At 46.9% G+C, this 16,799-nt stretch overlaps 1 protein-coding gene across 1 annotated transcript in view; it reads right to left on the bottom strand.

The window, feature by feature from the left end:
• Window positions 1–7,496: 7,496 nt before the first annotated feature.
• LOC144509821 (tumor necrosis factor receptor superfamily member 3-like) overlaps window positions 7,497–16,799 on the bottom strand; it is a 67,060-nt gene continuing 57,757 nt past the window's right edge. Inside the window, exons 7-10 of the mRNA XM_078238681.1 lie at window positions 14,612–14,716; window positions 12,888–12,913; window positions 10,436–10,664; window positions 7,497–9,739 (exon numbers count right to left, since the gene is read on the bottom strand). Coding sequence (XP_078094807.1) covers window positions 9,582–9,739; window positions 10,436–10,664; window positions 12,888–12,913; window positions 14,612–14,716 — 518 coding nt within the window. The 3' untranslated portion in view covers window positions 7,497–9,581. The remainder of the gene's footprint in view (window positions 9,740–10,435; window positions 10,665–12,887; window positions 12,914–14,611; window positions 14,717–16,799) is intronic.

Genomic DNA, 16,799 nt, shown 5'->3' with positions numbered 1-16,799 from the left:
ACAAGATAACATTTTTAAGAGTAAAAGTGTCACAGACAAGGCCCAGTATGTTTTGTCCAACCTTAATTGCCCCTTGAGAAGGTGGTGATGAGCTGCCATCTTGAACCGCTGCAGTCCATGTAGTGTAGGTACACCCACAGCGCTGTTAGGGAGGGAGTTCCAAAATTCTGACTCTGACAGTGAGGGAACGGCCGATTATAGTTCCAAATTCTGAGGGCAGTTGAAATGGACAATAAATGCTGGCCTTGCTAAGGACACTTATCCCAAGAATAAGTATATTTAAAAATAAAGGTCAAACTGGTGTGTGGCTTTAGAGGGAAACCCCCCACCCGCACCCCCATGTCATGCGTGTGCTGCCCTTGTCAAAGAATCCACTCATTCGCCCCATCGGGTCTGCACCAACTCTCTGACAGAGAATCTTACCCAGGCCCTATTCCCGTAAGCCCACACATTTACCATGACTAATCCGTCTAACTGAGCATCTTTGCCCTTCTAGACAACAGAGTGCGGGGATGAAAGGTGCTGTTAAGGGGAGTGTTAGTCATTTCCTTGTTGCAGTGCATCTTGTAGATGTTTGTCAGTGGAGAGGGTGCCTTGTCCTAGATCTGATGTTTTGCTTTTTCTGTAACCTTTACTGATTAATAAAATTCACCAAACTGCATGAAAGTTCTCATTTTGATTCATTCGTGAGCATCGTTGGCAAGGTTCGCATTTATTGCCCACCCCTAATTGCCCTCAAAGGTGGTCATTTGCTGCCCTCTGCGGGGATGGGGGGGGGGGGGGAGGAGAAAGCGCTCTTGGCGGGGACGGGCGGGGGGGGGAGCGCGCTCTGCGGGGACGGGCGGGGGAGGGCACACACTAGGGGAGGGCGCCCTCTGCGGGGAAGGGTGGTGGGGGGAGGGCGCCCTCTGCGGGGGACGGGCAGGGGAGGGCGCCCTCTGCGGGGAAGGGTGGTGGGGGGAGCGCCCTCTGTGGGGACGGGCGGGGGAGGGTGCACTCTGGGGGGAGGGCGCCCTCTGCGGGGAAGGGTGGTGGGGGGAGGGTGCCCTCTGCGGGGGGGGGGGGGGGAAGGCGCCCTCTGGTGGGGGGGTGCGCCCTCTGCGGGCGATTGGGGGGGGGGAAGGCGCCCTCTGTGGGGACGGGTGGGGGGGTGCGCCCTCTGCGGGCGATGGGGGGGGGGGATCGCCAACTGGAGATGTAGTTCTAGGATTAAAATGTGCACCAGAGGAGTAAAGGTTGGGGCCACTAATACCCGTACGTTATCGAGAGATTTGAATGATCAGAGCTGCAGGATATTTAACTTGGTGAAAATGGGGGCCGGCTGCCTTCGTGTAAGTGAGGAGAACATTGACATTTCAGGAATTTTTGGGAAGTTGGAAATTAATGAGTGCCATCACTTCTTGAGGTGAGGGCAGCCGTTCCACACCTTTACTTCTCAATCTCCGAGGAACCTGAATGAAGATTAGAATGTTGGGAACAGGCCCTGTTACAAAGTGACTGCAATGAAAGGGGGTCTGTTTGACCTTCCACCTCCCCTCCCCTCCACACAGCACCTTTCTAAGCTCACTGATGTACTGGAGACAAAACCTGCCTTAGGGAGAAAAATGAGGAAAAGATCAATGTGGCTCCCAGATAGTTTTCATAAATACATGTATATTTTAGGGGAAATCCTATTGAGGATAGGCGGTGTATAATTGTATATTCCATATACTATTTCTCAAAAGGAATTTGAATGTAGGAATCTAGCATTTCCACGGTGCTCGCTGCCTTCAGATAGATTTCCAAAGACTCCTGACAGGTCATTAGATATGAAATCTGAAGATTGACTGCACAGAGACCAGGGTGACGCCCTGGACCTCTCCTTGATAAAGCTTCTTGAAGCTGGGCTGTGGGGCTGTAATCTTCCCCGTGAATCAGTACTGCTACCTAGTGGCTGACAGTGGGAGAGGCGGCACCACTTCCTCCCATCCGGCTGACGCAACTGGTCAGCCATGTTGAGCTGTTCTATCCCCTTGAGTGACCAATAGAAAACCTGCAAATACTTTCCCAAAGCACCTTCAACATTCCAGTTGTGGTTATGGGTATTTTTTTTACAGACATGAGGGAGCCACACGCTGTGTGTTGAAGGATGGCGTAAGTGAGGCCAGAAGATTCGATGATATTTGGGGATTGGACTGTTTCTCTTTTGGTCTTTAATTGGGGAAACATATCTTCAACGCGCTCTGACAGTTTCCAGCCTGTCTCCCCTTAACTTCCTGTGGAAGTGAGTGTCCAGTAACACACTTCATAATGGCTCACTTCCAGAGACACAGTAAGAGTTTTAACAACGCCAGGTTAAAGTCCAACAGGTTTATTTGGTAGCAAATGCCATTAGCTACCAAATAAACCTGTTGGACTTTAACCTGGTGTTATTAAAACTCTTACTGTGTTTACCCCAGTCCAACGCCGGCATCTCCACATCATCACTTCCAGAGACCCAGACGGGCTTTAATAGTATCCCTACAGTGCTGAGAGGGGCCATTCAGCCCATCGAGTCTGCACTGGCTGTCTGAAAGAGCATCCCACCCAGGCTCTCCCCTCCACCCTCTCCCTGTAACCCCCGTAATCCCACACAGTTACCAAGACTAATCCACCTAACCTGCACATTTTTGTGCAGGAGTGTGGGAGGAAACTGGAGCACCCGGAGGAAACCCACACAGACACGGGGAGAACGTGCAGACTCCACACACACAGTCACCCAAGGCTAGAATTGAACCCGCTTCCCTGGCGCTGTGAGGCAGCACTGCTGTTAACTTTAGGATAGTAATGGACAAGGATGAGTGCTGTCCTACGGGCAGGGTGCTAAATTGGGGGAAGGCTGACTATAGCCGGATTAGGCAGGAATTGGTGGATGTTGATTGGGAGAGGATGTTCGAGGGTAAGTCCGCGTCTGGCATGTTGGAGTCTTTTAAGGAACTATTGATAAGGCTGCAGGATAGGCATGTGCCTGTAAAAAGGAAAGATAGGAAAGGTAGGATTCGAGAGCCGTGGATAACCAGGGAAATTGAGGATCTGATTAAAATGAAAAGGGAGGCGTACGTTAAGTCCAGGCAACTAAAAACAGATGGAGCTCTGGAGGAATACAGAGAGAGTAGGAAAGATCTCAAACGGGGAGTTAGAAGGGCAAAAAGAGGTCACGAGATGTTCTTGGCAGGCAGGATTAAGGAGAATCCTAAGGCATTCTATTCATACGTTAGGAACAAAAGAGTTGTCAGGGAGAAAATCGGACCTCTCAGGGACAAAGGAGGGGAATTATGCTTAGAACCCAAGGGAATAGGGGAGATCCTAAATGAATACTTTGCATCGGTATTCACGAAGGAGAGGGGCGTGTTAACCGGGAGTGTCTCGGAGGGAGGTGTTGACCCATTAGAGAAAATCTCCATTACAAGAGAGGAAGTGTTAGGTTTTTTAGGGAACATTAAAACTGACAAAGCCCCAGGGCCTGATGGCATCTATCCTCGACTGCTCAGGGAGACGAGAGGTGAAATTGCTGGGCCTCTGACGGAAATCTTTGTCGCTTCTTTGGACACGGGTGAGGTCCCTGAGGATTGGAGGATAGCGAATGTGGTCCCGTTGTTTAAGAAGGGTAGCAGGGATAACCCAGGAAATTATAGGCCGGTGAGCTTGACGTCCGTGGTAGGGAAGTTGTTGGAGAGGATTCTTAGAGACAGGATGTATGTGCATTTAGAACGGAACAATCTCATTAGTGACAGACAGCATGGTTTTGTAAGAGGGAGGTCGTGCCTTACAAATTTGGTGGAGTTTTTTGAGGAAGTGACAAAAACGGTTGATGAAGGAAGGGCCGTGGATGTCGTCTATATGGATTTCAGTAAGGCATTTGACAAAGTCCCACATGGCAGGTTGGTTAAGAAGGTTAAGGCTCATGGGATACAAGGAGAAGTGGCTCGATGGGTGGAGAACTGGCTTGGCCATAGGAGACAGAGGGTAGTGGTCGAACGGTCTTTTTCCGGCTGGAGATCTGTGACCAGTGGTGTTCCGCAGGGCTCTGTACTGGGACCTCTGCTATTTGTGATATACATAAATGATTTGGAAGAAGGTGTAACTGGTGTAATCAGCAAGTTTGCGGATGACACGAAGATGGCTGGAATTGCGGATAGCGAAGAGCATTGTCGGGCAATACAGCAGGATATAGATAGGCTGGAAAATTGGGCGGAGAGGTGGCAGATGGAATTTAATCCGGATAAATGCGAAGTGATGCATTTTGGAAGAAATAATGTAGGGAGGAGTTATACAATAAATGGCAGAGTCATCAGGAGTATAGAAACACAGAGGGACCTAGGTGTGCAAGTCCACAAATCCTTGAAGGTGGCAACACAGGTGGAGAAGGTGGTGAAGAAGGCATATGGTATGCTTGCCTTTATAGGACGGGGTATAGAGTATAAAAGCTGGAGTCTGATGATGCAGCTGTATAGAACGCTGGTTAGGCCACATTTGGAGTACTGCGTCCAGTTCTGGTCGCCGCACTACCAGAAGGACGTGGAGGCATTGGAGAGAGTGCAGAGAAGGTTTACCAGGATGTTGCCTGGTATGGAGGGTCTTAGCTATGAGGAGAGATTGGGTAGACTGGGGTTGTTCTCCTTGGAAAAACGGAGAATGAGGGGAGATCTAATAGAGGTATACAAGATTATGAAGGGTATAGATAGGGTGAACAGTGGGAAGCTTTTTCCCAGGTCGGAGGTGACGATCACGAGGGGTCACGGGCTCAAGCTGAGAGGGGCGAAGTATAACTCAGACATCAGAGGGACGTTTTTTACACAGAGGGTGGTGGGGGCCTGGAATGCGCTGCCAAGTAGGGTGGTGGAGGCAGGCACGCTGACATCGTTTAAGACTTACCTGGATAGTCACATGAGCAGCCTGGGAATGGAGGGATACAAACGATTGGTCTAGTTGGACCAAGGAGCGGCACAGGCTTGGAGGGCCGAAGGGCCTGTTTCCTGTGCTGTACTGTTCTTTGCTAACCATCGTGCCGTCCAAAATTGTTGATTAATACTTGGAGGACAAAGTTGGAAGGTTATGGTGGGTGGGGGTTGGAGAAGGAAGTGGGATTAAATGGGTTACCCTCTGAACGAGCTGGAGCCTGGGCTGAATGGCCTCCTGTATTATACTGTGCTACAGTTTGAGATGTCTCTGTCCCTGGCAGCTAATGTTATTAAGGGTGTGAGAGGTTGAATGCCACCATTTTTTTGCTGCAATTTATTGCACATGACAACAATAGCAAAAAGAGGTAGATATTTATGGGCTATTTTGTTTGAACTAATGTAATGCCTTTCCCCCCCCCCGCCCAGATATCCCCCTCTAATATCATGAGGCACGCACCTACTCACTGTTATATAAATGACTTGACCCCAGATGCCCTGATGGGATCAGGTCCAAGGTTACAAGTGGACAATGGTCCTGTAAAATGTGAGGAAATGTAACCTTTAACACAGTCATTCAGTGCCTAATGAGGGAGAATCTGGCAATTGTCTCTAATAGGGAGAGAATGTCTGTCCTGGTCATTCATCAGTGGCTCCAGAGGGTAAATTTGGAGCAAATCTCGCAGAGTCCTCTTGATTATCTCTCCCCCTATTTTGGGAACATCCCTGATCCGTTTGGTGCTTCCCTGTGGAGTGAAGATTGAACTCTGTTCTAACATCAAGCCCCGTTCATTTATCACTCCTGTTCTTGCACTGGCTCCTAATCCAAAGCCTCTGTTTTAAATTCCAATCCGTGTTCCATTGCCTTTGTGATCTCACTTTTCCCCATCTCTGTGACTTCCTCCAGTCCTACGACCCTTTTTAAAAACTGTACTTTGGCCTTTAGTACATTTCTCTCCCTTTTATCCACTTTGGTAGCAAAAACAGGAAGGCAGATTATTATCTGGCTATAAATTGAGAAAGGAGAATGTGAAACAAGACTTGGGTGTCCTCGTACACCAGTTGCTGAATGCAAGCATGCAGGTGCAGCAGGTGGTCAAGAAGGCAAATGGTATGTTGGCCTTCATAGCAAGAGGATTTGAGTACAGGAACAGGGATATCTTGCTGCAACTAAACAGGACCTTGGTGAGACCACAGCTGGAATATTGTGTGCAGTTTTGGCCGCCTCATTCATATCGAGAGGGCTAGAATTCAAGAGCAAGGATGTACTTCTGAGGCTTTATAAGGCTCTGGTCAAACCCCATTTGGAGTATTGTGAGCAGTTTTGGACCCCATATCTAAGGAAGGATGTGCTGGCTTTGGAAAGGGTCCAGAGGAGGTTCACAAGAATGACCCCTGGAATGAAGAGCTTGTCGTATGAGGAACGATTGAGGACTCTGGGTCTGTACTCGTTGGAGTTTAGAAGGATGAGGAGGGATCTTATTGAAACTTACAGGATACTGCGAGGCCTGGATAGAGTGGACATGGAGAGGATGTTTCCACTTGTAGGAAAAACTAGAACCAGAGGGCGCAACCTCAGGCTAAAGGGACGATCCTTTAAAACAGAGATGAGGAGGAATTTCTTCGAACAGAGAGTGGTGAATCTGTGGAACTCTTTGCTGCAGAAGGCTGTGGAGACCGGGTCATTGAGTGTCTTTGAGACAGAGATAGATAGATTCTGGTTCATGGATTATGGGGAAAAGGCAGGAAAATGGGGATGAGAAAAAAATTAGCTGTGGTTGAATGGCGGAGCAGACTCAATAGGCCGAGTGGCCTAATTCTGCTCCTATGTCTTATGGTCTTATCTGAGGAAAGATGTTCTCATTATAGAGGGAGTGCAGTGAAGGTTTGCCCAGATTACTGTAATTATATCGTCATTCATATAAGATTCCTTATTCGTATATACTGTAGAGTGAAGGGTGAATGGTTATGTTAATGACAGGGTTGATGCTGAGGTAAGCCTGATGTCGAGAGGCAGACCAGTCTGTCCTGAAAGTCAAGTCCTCGTCATGAAGTCTTTGGAAATAGTTATTAAATAGTTTCAAGAAAAGCTAAATACTGACTAACCCAAAGTCCTCTCATAGAATAGGCAAAACCTCAAGATATGGAGACACAGAATTTATAAAATGGGAAATGGGTTGATTGGATTAATCAGGCCCAATTGGTGAAAATCCTTCATATAATCAATAATCCTAATCCTGGTGCGCACTCTGTGCCCATTTCCTTTCCGTCAAGCACCTCTCAAGCCAATGCTGACATGAGTGCTACCTCAATAGTTTTCTAGTCAGGTGATCTACAATCTCACAACCTAAAACTCTGCCTGCTCTCTCTGCTAAATCTCCTGCATGTTTAAGCTTGTATCCACGCCCCCTTGTTTTTAAACTCTTCAGATACTGGTTAATAGTTGCTGTTCCTGATAAATCCCTCTATCAAATCACCCACCTCCGCAGCTCAGGAACGGCCTACACTTCCCCAGGTACCCTGGCTAACCCTGAAGAAGAAGCAACAATCCTGCCAGTCAGTCAGATGGTGAACAATATTGTGTGGAACAGAATAATACAATCAATTTTATTTATATTCAATGTACAGAAGTGATATTTCCAAATGCATAATTCTATATTTAAAAAATATCACTTGTTCTATACAACAAAGATCCAGTTGTTGCAATAACTGGATCTAAATTACACAAAACTAAAGGACAACATTTCTGGAGTTCCTACAAGGATCATTGAAAATTTCTACACTTGGTATTTACATCTCTAAAAATCCACATCTCTGAATATCCACATCCCACGCACAAATAGCTCTAAGGAGAAAATATTAATCTGCATTTATATAGCATCCTATTGTGTGTCTTGAATACCTGAGGGGGCTTCTGGTACGATGATTTATTTGGAACGGCAGCTACTATTGCGGAGCGTGCAACTACTAGCGACATTTTGTGCTCCAGGTTCTACAAATGAAATAAATAGCCATAAGGATCCCTAAGGTGCAGACGGAGGCCATTCGGCCCATCGAGGCTGCACCGACCACAATCCCACCCAGGGCCTATCCCCCATAACCCCATGCATTTACCCTAGCGAGTCCCCCATCTCAAGACACTAAGGGGCAATTTTAGCACGGCCAATCAACCTAACCTGCACATCTTTGGACTGTGGAAGGAAACGGGAGCACCCGGGAGGAAACCCACACAGACATGGGGAGAATGTGCAAACTCCACACAGACAGTGACCCAAGCCGGGAATCGAACCTGGGTCCCTGGCACTGTGAGGCAGCAGTGCTAACCACTGTGCCACCAAATGTAACTAATGAAATAAATAACCAATTGAATTGTGCCTGCTGATTTGCGCACAGCAAGATCCCACAGGCAGTGATTATGTTGCTGATCTGATTTGAAGATGACGTTCGAAGAACAACTAGGGACCAGGCCTCTGGGTAAAACTCCCCTTCTCTTTGCAGTTGTGCAGTGAAGTCCTTTACACCCATCCGAGGGGGCAGACCGGGTCATGGTTTAAGACCTCATCCAAACATGGTGCCTCTGACAGTGTAGCACTCCCTCAGAAGCCGTTTGGAAGCATCGCTTTAGATTTTGTGCTGAAGTGTGCCAGGGCAGTGTCCCGTTCCTCTGATGGTGGGATCCTTAGCGATGACCTGAACCACCAGTTCACAACATTCTCACTCTAACGTTTTGTTGAAAGGATAGAATCTCTGACAATGTGATTGGGAGATTCAGGGACGTAGAGATTGGAGGTAAGGAAGCCAATGCATCGATGTGAAAACTATACGAATGAGCTACTAATGCTCATGAGGGGAGAGTTTATCTGGTTTAATTGGTGAGTGTATGCATCTCATTTCATAGAATCATAGAATCCTACAGTGCAGAAGGAGGCCATTCGGCCCATCGAGTCTGCACCGACCACAATCCCACCCAAGCCCTATTCCCACAACCCCATGCATTTACCCTAGCTCGTCCCCCTGACACTAAGGGGCAATTTACCATGACCAATCCACCTAACCCGCACATCTTTGGACTGTGGGAGGAAACCCATGTAGATACGGGGAGAACGTGCAAGCTCCACATAGACAATTTCATAAACCGCATTCCATATGAAAAGGAATTTTCAAATTGTTTTAATTTTTAAAACGTCTCTCTGCTAACGTTCAGGAAGGCTAACAGATGTTTTTGTTACTATAATTTGAAACTGGAAAATCCTTGGAGATTTATTTTTAAGTCTGGTTCAAGCTGTAAACCGCAATGAAAGGAGCTTTCCATCACAGACGATGCCATCGGTCCATGTATTGAGTGGATGATTTGACCTCAGTAAAGATCCCTTGGTGAGATAAAAGATTCTGGTGTGTGTGTGTGTGCGTATGTGACGAGTATTCGCACTGATTTAGTTGTTTCCAGACAATCAAATTGCAAGAGCTACAGTTTTGAACAATCCTCAGACACGTCTCCTCGCTCTGATCCCGAATAGATTTCTAACAATAAAGACGCTAAACAGGTCAATAACGCAATGGAAGAGTCACCTCCAAACTGTCTCCCATTGACATTGTATCGACAATTTGTTCAGCAGGAAGCTGAAATTTAGACAGAAATGCAATGCGGTCGATATTTATTGCTATCTATAGACATGTTTGTTTCCTGTCTTTAGCCTCAATCATTATTGATTGGTTATACTGTTTTTGACTCTGCTCTTCAATGGGAAAAGAGGAACTCGAGTTTCTCCCATTTTCTTGCACTGGAAATGGAATGTTGTCCTCCGCATTGTCTTTTGGGTGAACTGAGGAGAGACAAATGAATGTTACAGTTACCATCTGTAATTTAAAGGTTATTTATTAGTGTCACAAGTAGGCTTACATTAGCACTGCAATGAAGTTACTGTGAAAATCCCCGAGTTGCCACACTCCGGCGCCTGTTCGGGTACACACAAATGTCATGGTCATGACCAGGTCACTTCTAGGCTGTTTTGATTGAGGAAGAATGTTGGCCCGGACACTGGCGATACATCTCCTACTCTTCCTCTAAATAGTGCTGCAGAGTGTGTGGGGGAGAAAAGGCGAGGACTTGATTTAACATCTTATTCGAAAGATGACACCCCTGAACTTGAAGCACTCTCTCAATACTGCACTGCAGCATCAGAGTGGACTTCTATGACCTTGGGTGGAATTTTCCCATCCCGCCCACCATGGGAATCGTAGCGGGCGGGACACGGACAATGTAAAGCTCCGTTGACCTCGGGCGGGATTTTCCGGTCTTGGGGCGAGCGCGGCCGGAAAATCCCGCCCCGAGTCCCTGGATGGGAGTTGAACCAAAACCTTCGGATTGAGAGGTAAGAATGCTACCCCTTGGATGACAACGAGAAGCAGCAGGACACAGATCATTCCTGTCTCAGTGACCCCGTTCCTGTGCGAGGTATTCAGCGAGAGCTGGCAAAAGAGAAAGAGAAACAGGATTAAGAAAAAAACCTCACACTCACCAACAGTTGACACAGCCTCATTGTCCCGAATTTCAGATTTGTATTCCAGCGTAGGAGCCTCGGTTTTTTTCTTGTCTATCAATGGGATCATCACTGCCGTGGGTTTCGATTCCAAGATCATGTCCTCCTCACAATGTTCCCCAATCTCTGGCACTGATGCCACACTGATCTCGGGTTCATTATCACGACCTTTATAAAGATCACTTTTAAAACCACAGATGCAAATAAACTGTTTTTAGACAAAAAGAGGAACATGAGATGTATTTTACAGAGAAGCATTTAATTAAACACACTTTATAAAATAATTGTTTGACTTTTCAACTCTTCCACTTTTTGAGAAAGTCTAAATATAGAATCATAGAATCCTATAGTGCAGGAAGGAGGCCATTCGGCCCATCGAGTCTGCACCAATCACAATCCCACCCGGGCCCTATCCCCATAACCCCATGCATTTACCCTACCTCGTCCCCTGACACTAAGGGACAATTTAGCATAGCCAATCAACCTAACCCATGCATCTTTGGACTATCACTTAGATTGGGGGTTGAAGATCTTTTTTTCATTTGTTCTGGTGATGTGGGCGGCACGGTGGCACAGTGGTTAGCACTGCTGCTTCACAGCTCCAGGGACCTGGGTTCGATTCCCGGCTTGGGTCACTGTCTGTGAGGAGTTTGCACATTCTCCTCGTGTCTGCGTGGGTTTCCTCCGGGTGCTCCGGTTTCCTCCCACAGTCCAAAGATGTGCGGGTTAGGTTGATCGGCCGTGCTAAAATTGCCCCTTAGTGTCTTGAGATGGGTAGGTTAGAGGGATTAGCGGGTAAAATATGTAGGGATATGGGGGTAGGGCCTGGGTGGGATTGTGGTCGGTGTAGACTTGAAGGGCCGAATGGCCTCTTTCTACACTGTAGGGTTTCTATGATTTCTATGGGTGTCGCTGGCAAGGCCAGCATTTATTGCCCATCTTTCATTACCCTTGCTGGTGAGCTGCCTGCTTGAGCCGCTGCAGTCCCTGTGGGGTAGGTACACCCCCAGTGCTGTCAGGGAGGGTGTCCCAGGATTTTGACCCAGTGACAGTGAAGGAACGGCAATATATTTCCAAGTCAGGATGGGGAGTGACTCGGAGGGAAGTCCAGGGATGAGGTTTCACAGACATTGTAGACCATCTCAAAATGGTCGTCTCTCCCAGCCTTGTTTTCCTGGCTGCAGGTGTACCTTCAAGCAGAGGGTAGTCAGCTCATAGGAACTAGGGGCAGGAGTAGGCCATTCAGCCCCTCGAGCCTGCTCCGCCAGTCAATACAATCATGGCTGATCTCATCTCCACCTTCCTGCCCACTCCCCATAACCCTTCAACTCACTTCTCATTAAAAGCCTATCAATCTCCTCCTTAAATTTGTTCAGTGTTATAAGTGACTTCATCATTGCCATTCCGACACCATTGAGCAGCACTCTCTACCTGTGTTAAAACACACTTTTGCAGACGATATCTTGCCCAAGTAGAGAGAGCGCAGAGGCTCCAGTATAACTCCCAGTTTGACAATCCTCTAAACCAGGTACTAATTTATAGCAAGTAAACGCACAGGCTGTGACAGCGCAACAAGATAGTAATCAATCTACTCACACCTCAGGTTATTATAGTAACACTAATCCAAAATCTGAAATGGACAAAAATAATTCCGACTTTTAAAAAATACACCGGGATGGCCTGGGCAAATGTTTTTGGATGCTAAAAATCAGAAGCTAGCTGCGCCTGTTTGGTCTAATCAATAGATTGATTTCAAGAAGAAATTAGGTATAGCTCTTGGGGCTAAAGGGATCAAGGGATATGGGGAGGAAGGGGGGATCAGGATATTGAATTTGATGATCAGCCATGATCAAAATGAATGGCGGAGCAGGCTCGAAGGGCCGAATGGCCTACTCCTGTGTTTCTGTGTTTCTCGATGCAGAAAAATGGGCGCCACAGGGCCCATGCTTGAAATAACCATTTTGAGTCAGAAGAAGCCCATAATGTCTGCACGGAGCTCCACCTGCGATCATGGGTTGTGCTGAGCCGGCCTCTCCATGTGAAAACCTCAGGTTAACGTGCGGACACAAAGGCGGGCCTTAAAGGGCCACTCCCAAAAAGTTTGTTAAAACTTCAGGCTTACCTGAATGTAGAGCCTGGGAGAGCAGGTAGCATTTCTCCTGGCTCCGCAGCCAAACCGTGCAGGATGCTGGTGGGTACTGGAGTGAAGGTCCCACCAAGCAGGAGATTTATCCCAATTCCACGATTGCGGAATTTTGGGGCAAATAAATTCAAGCACTTTCACTTTTCTTCTTGGTCAGGCCGTTCCCCAGCAAAGATATTTATATTAAAGTATTTTAAAATTTGTGACCCCAATTCACCTTTGATCAATGAACAATCAATAAATAAAACAGCGATTAAGCCACCAGATTCACTTGTGAAAGACATTTACCTTCAATTTCACCAGCATTCCAATTCCTAAAAGAGATAAACACAAAGAGAGACAAGAGGCAGAATCGGTTAAAGAGGCAGCGATGACCCTGGAATTTTGACGTAACAAACCATCTTGTTGCAATGTTTCCAAACATTCCAAGTCTATATTTTTTTACACCAAGCTTCACAAAGAGTATGCACCAATCCACTGCATCATATTGACCAATTTATAAAAAATGTTGGCAGCAGTCAGTAAAGGCGTTGTCTGGTATGAATTAGAAAAATTCAAATGAGCATTTTGCTCACTGTGCACATACCACAATGCTTAACAAGCCAACGGGACACCAGCATTGACTCCAGGTTTGCAGTTCCTATTAATTCAACTTATGGCAACTGGCGGGGGGGGGGAGGTGACACGGTGGCACAGTGGTTAGCACTGCTGCCTCACAGTGCCAGGGACCCGGGTTCAATTCCCGGCTTGGGTCACTGTCTGTGTGGAGTTTACACGTTCTCCCTGTGTCTGCGTGGGTTTCCTCCGGGTGCTCTGGTTTCCTCCCACAGGCCGAAGATGTGCGGGTTAGGTGGATTGGCCGTGCTAAATTGCCCCTGAATGTCAGGGGGATGAGTTAGGGTAAATGCATGGGGTTATGGGGATAGGGTGGGATTGTGGTAGGTGCAGACTCAATGGGCCAAATGGCTCCTTCAGCGCTGTAGGATTCTATGACCAGACTAAAACCTGAGGAAAGCTTCTGATTGGTCACAAAGCATTTTTGTCTGTCTTTACTGTCACTTTGCTAACCTTTCTCCCTGATCCCAAAGCGATTTCACCCCCACCTCCCCATGGTTGCCTCTATCTTTCCCCTCCTGCCTCCGATTTCTCCTTCCTTGTCAGCCTCTGGTTCTTACCTACTTGTGACAGAGCTGTCTTAAGGTTCCTTTGAAATAGAAAAATAGAGGAAAGGATAGTTCACTTTCTGATGAGGTTATAGAGCTGCAGATGAGGAAAATCAATTACACTCATTCACGAGAATTAAACACAAGTTGCATATCATTGAAATCCATAGAATCCCCACAGTGCAGAAGGAGGCCATTCGGCCCATCGAGTCTGCACTGACCACAATCCCACCCTGGCCCTATCCCCGTCACCCCACGTATTTACCCAACTAATCCCTCTAACTTACACATCCCGGGACACTAAGGGGCAATTCAGCACGGCCAATCAACCTAACCCGCACATCTTTGGAGTGTGGGAGGAAACCGGAGCACCCGGAGGAAACCCACGCAGACACGGGGAGAACGTGCAAACTCCACACCCGAGGCCAGAATTGAACCCGGGCCCCTGGTACTGTGAGGCAGCAGCACTAACCACTGTGCCAACGTGCTGCCCCTAATATATATTACTCATTTATTGAATTTTAAGTTTTACCAGCTGCCATGATAGGAATTGATCCCATGTGCCCAGATCATTAGCCTGGGTCTCTGGATTACTAGTCCCAGTGACATTACCGCTACGTCATCATTTATTGTCATCTTGGGACATCTTGGGACACTAAGGGGCAATTTAGCATGGTCAATCCACCTAACCCGCACATCTTCGGACTGTGGGAGGACAAGTGGCAGAACAAGGTGAAATAGTTGAATACGCCAGGTTTTGTTGGAAAGATTTACATTATCAAACACTAACACTCAGAATTCTAACCAGCGTGTATGATGAGTAGAAAGACAATTAGTCTTTATCCTTACCTTGCTTTTTGGGTATCCTGCAGAAAGATGATCTCACTATTACTATGATGCACAGAATGGACAAGGGGAACAGTATCCACATCATAAATGAAGTCAAAGGTCTTCCTGAAATAAAATCGGATTTTGGAATGTGAAAATATTGTTAAACAATTGAATAATTATGTGATATTTTTCCAACTTGCACTGACCTAGGACAACCTCCCCGATAAAGTTTTTAAGTTAATTTATTCGTCACAAGTCAGCTTACATTAACTCTGCAATGAAGTTACCGTGAAAATCCCCCAGTCGCCACACTCCGGCACCTGTTCGGGTAACACTGAGAGAGAATTTAGCACCTAAATAAACCAATGCACCCTAACCTGCACATCTTTGGACTGTGGGGGGAAACCGGAGCATCCGGAGGAAACCCACACAGACACAGGGAGAACGTGCAGACTCCACACGGATAGTGACCCAAGCCGGGAATTGAACCTGGGTCCCTGGCACTATGAGGCAGCAATGCTCACCACTGTGCCACCCCGGCTGGATAAGGTAATCCTTCATAAATCAGCCATGATTGGATTGAATGGCGGGGCAGGTTTGAAGGCCCTGGTGGCCTAATCCTGCTTCTGTTTCTTGTGTTCTTGTGTTCAGGCAGTTTTTTATATTTTTCAAATGCCTCTCTTGAGTCCAGGAACCTATAAAATAATGAGGGTATTGATAAGGTAGATAGTGAACATCTTTTCCCAAAGGTAGGGGCATAGGTTTAAGGTGAGAGGGGAGAGATATAAAAGGGTCCAGAGAGACGATTCTTTCACATAGAGGGTGGTGAGTGTCTGGAATGAGCTGCCAGAGCTAGTGGTAGAGGTGCGTACAATTTTGTCCTTTAAAAAGCATTTCGACAGTTACATGGGTAAGATGGGTGTAGGGAGTTATGGGCCAAATGTAGGCAATTGGGACTAGCTTAGTGGTTAAAAAAAGGGCGGCATGGACAAGTTGGGCTGAAGGGCCTATTTCCATGCTGGAAACTCTATGACTAATTTATCAGAGCCCTTTGAAAAAGTAGCAAGCAACATGGATAAGGGGAATCTGTGAATGTGCTGTGCTTAGATTTTTAGAAGCTATATAAATGCAAGGTCCTTCTCTCTTTTTGATTAGTAATCTCAGATTTTAACCCAACCTTTAGAGCCCTTATGAGTTGTCACGCTTCAAATTTAATGAATAAATGAAAAGGCAATGGCCGGAATTCTCCGGTCATTCACGCCGGTGGGATTCTCCGATCCCCCTGGCAGCGTATCCCTGCCCTTGGGTTTCCCGCCGGCATGGGGTGATGTCAGTGGGAATTCCCACTAACAGCTCCAGGAGCAGATAATCCCACCACGAGCAAACAACACGTCACCTCCCGCCGGCAGGAAACATGCGGCTGGGAGGACGGAGAATCGCGCCCAAGATCTTGGTTCAATACATCTAGAACAAAATCTGAGGGTCCCCGAATCAATTTGTTTAATTTCCCCTTAAGATAATGACTCAAACAGTTTGGAAAGGTACATTTCGGTCTATCTTATGAATCTGTGGAATTCCCTGCCCAGTGAAGCAGTTGAGGCTACCTCATTGAATGTTTTTAAGGCAAGGATAGATAGATTTTTGAACAGTAAAGGAATTAAGGGTTATGGCGAGCGGGCGGGTAAGTGGAGCTGAGTCCACAAAAAGATCAGCCATGATCTTATTGAATGGCAGAGCAGGCTCGAGGGGCCAGATGGCCTACTCCTGCTCCTAGTCCTTATGTACTTATGTACTTAGAGCGAAGCCTGGCTGATGTTGCCAGCTCTTCCTCATGAATTACAATGGGCATGTTCAGAAAAACAACTGAATTTGTGTCAAATTTCCGAAAACCAGGCTTAACCCTGGGTGCAGAGAATGAAAGAATTATATTTATATGGCATTTTTCAGAATCTCAGGACATCCCAGAGCAGTTTACAGACAAGTAAATTGCTTTGTAATGTAGTCATTGTTGCAGTGTTGGAGACACAGCAGCCAAGATGTACACAAGATCCCACAACAGCAATGCAATAACCACCAGGTGATCTGCTTCTATGATGTTGGTCAAGAGATAGATATGGGGCAGGACATTGGGTGATCTCCTCTGTCCTTCAAAATGCCATGGGATCTTTTACGCCCATCTGGGAGGGCAGATCGTGCCTCAGTTTAC

Source organism: Mustelus asterias, chromosome 22, assembly GCF_964213995.1.
Source record: "Mustelus asterias chromosome 22, sMusAst1.hap1.1, whole genome shotgun sequence".
NCBI lineage: Eukaryota > Metazoa > Chordata > Chondrichthyes > Carcharhiniformes > Triakidae > Mustelus > Mustelus asterias.
Note: the sequence above shows the minus strand (reverse complement) of the source record. Positions and strands in the feature narration are given on the sequence as shown.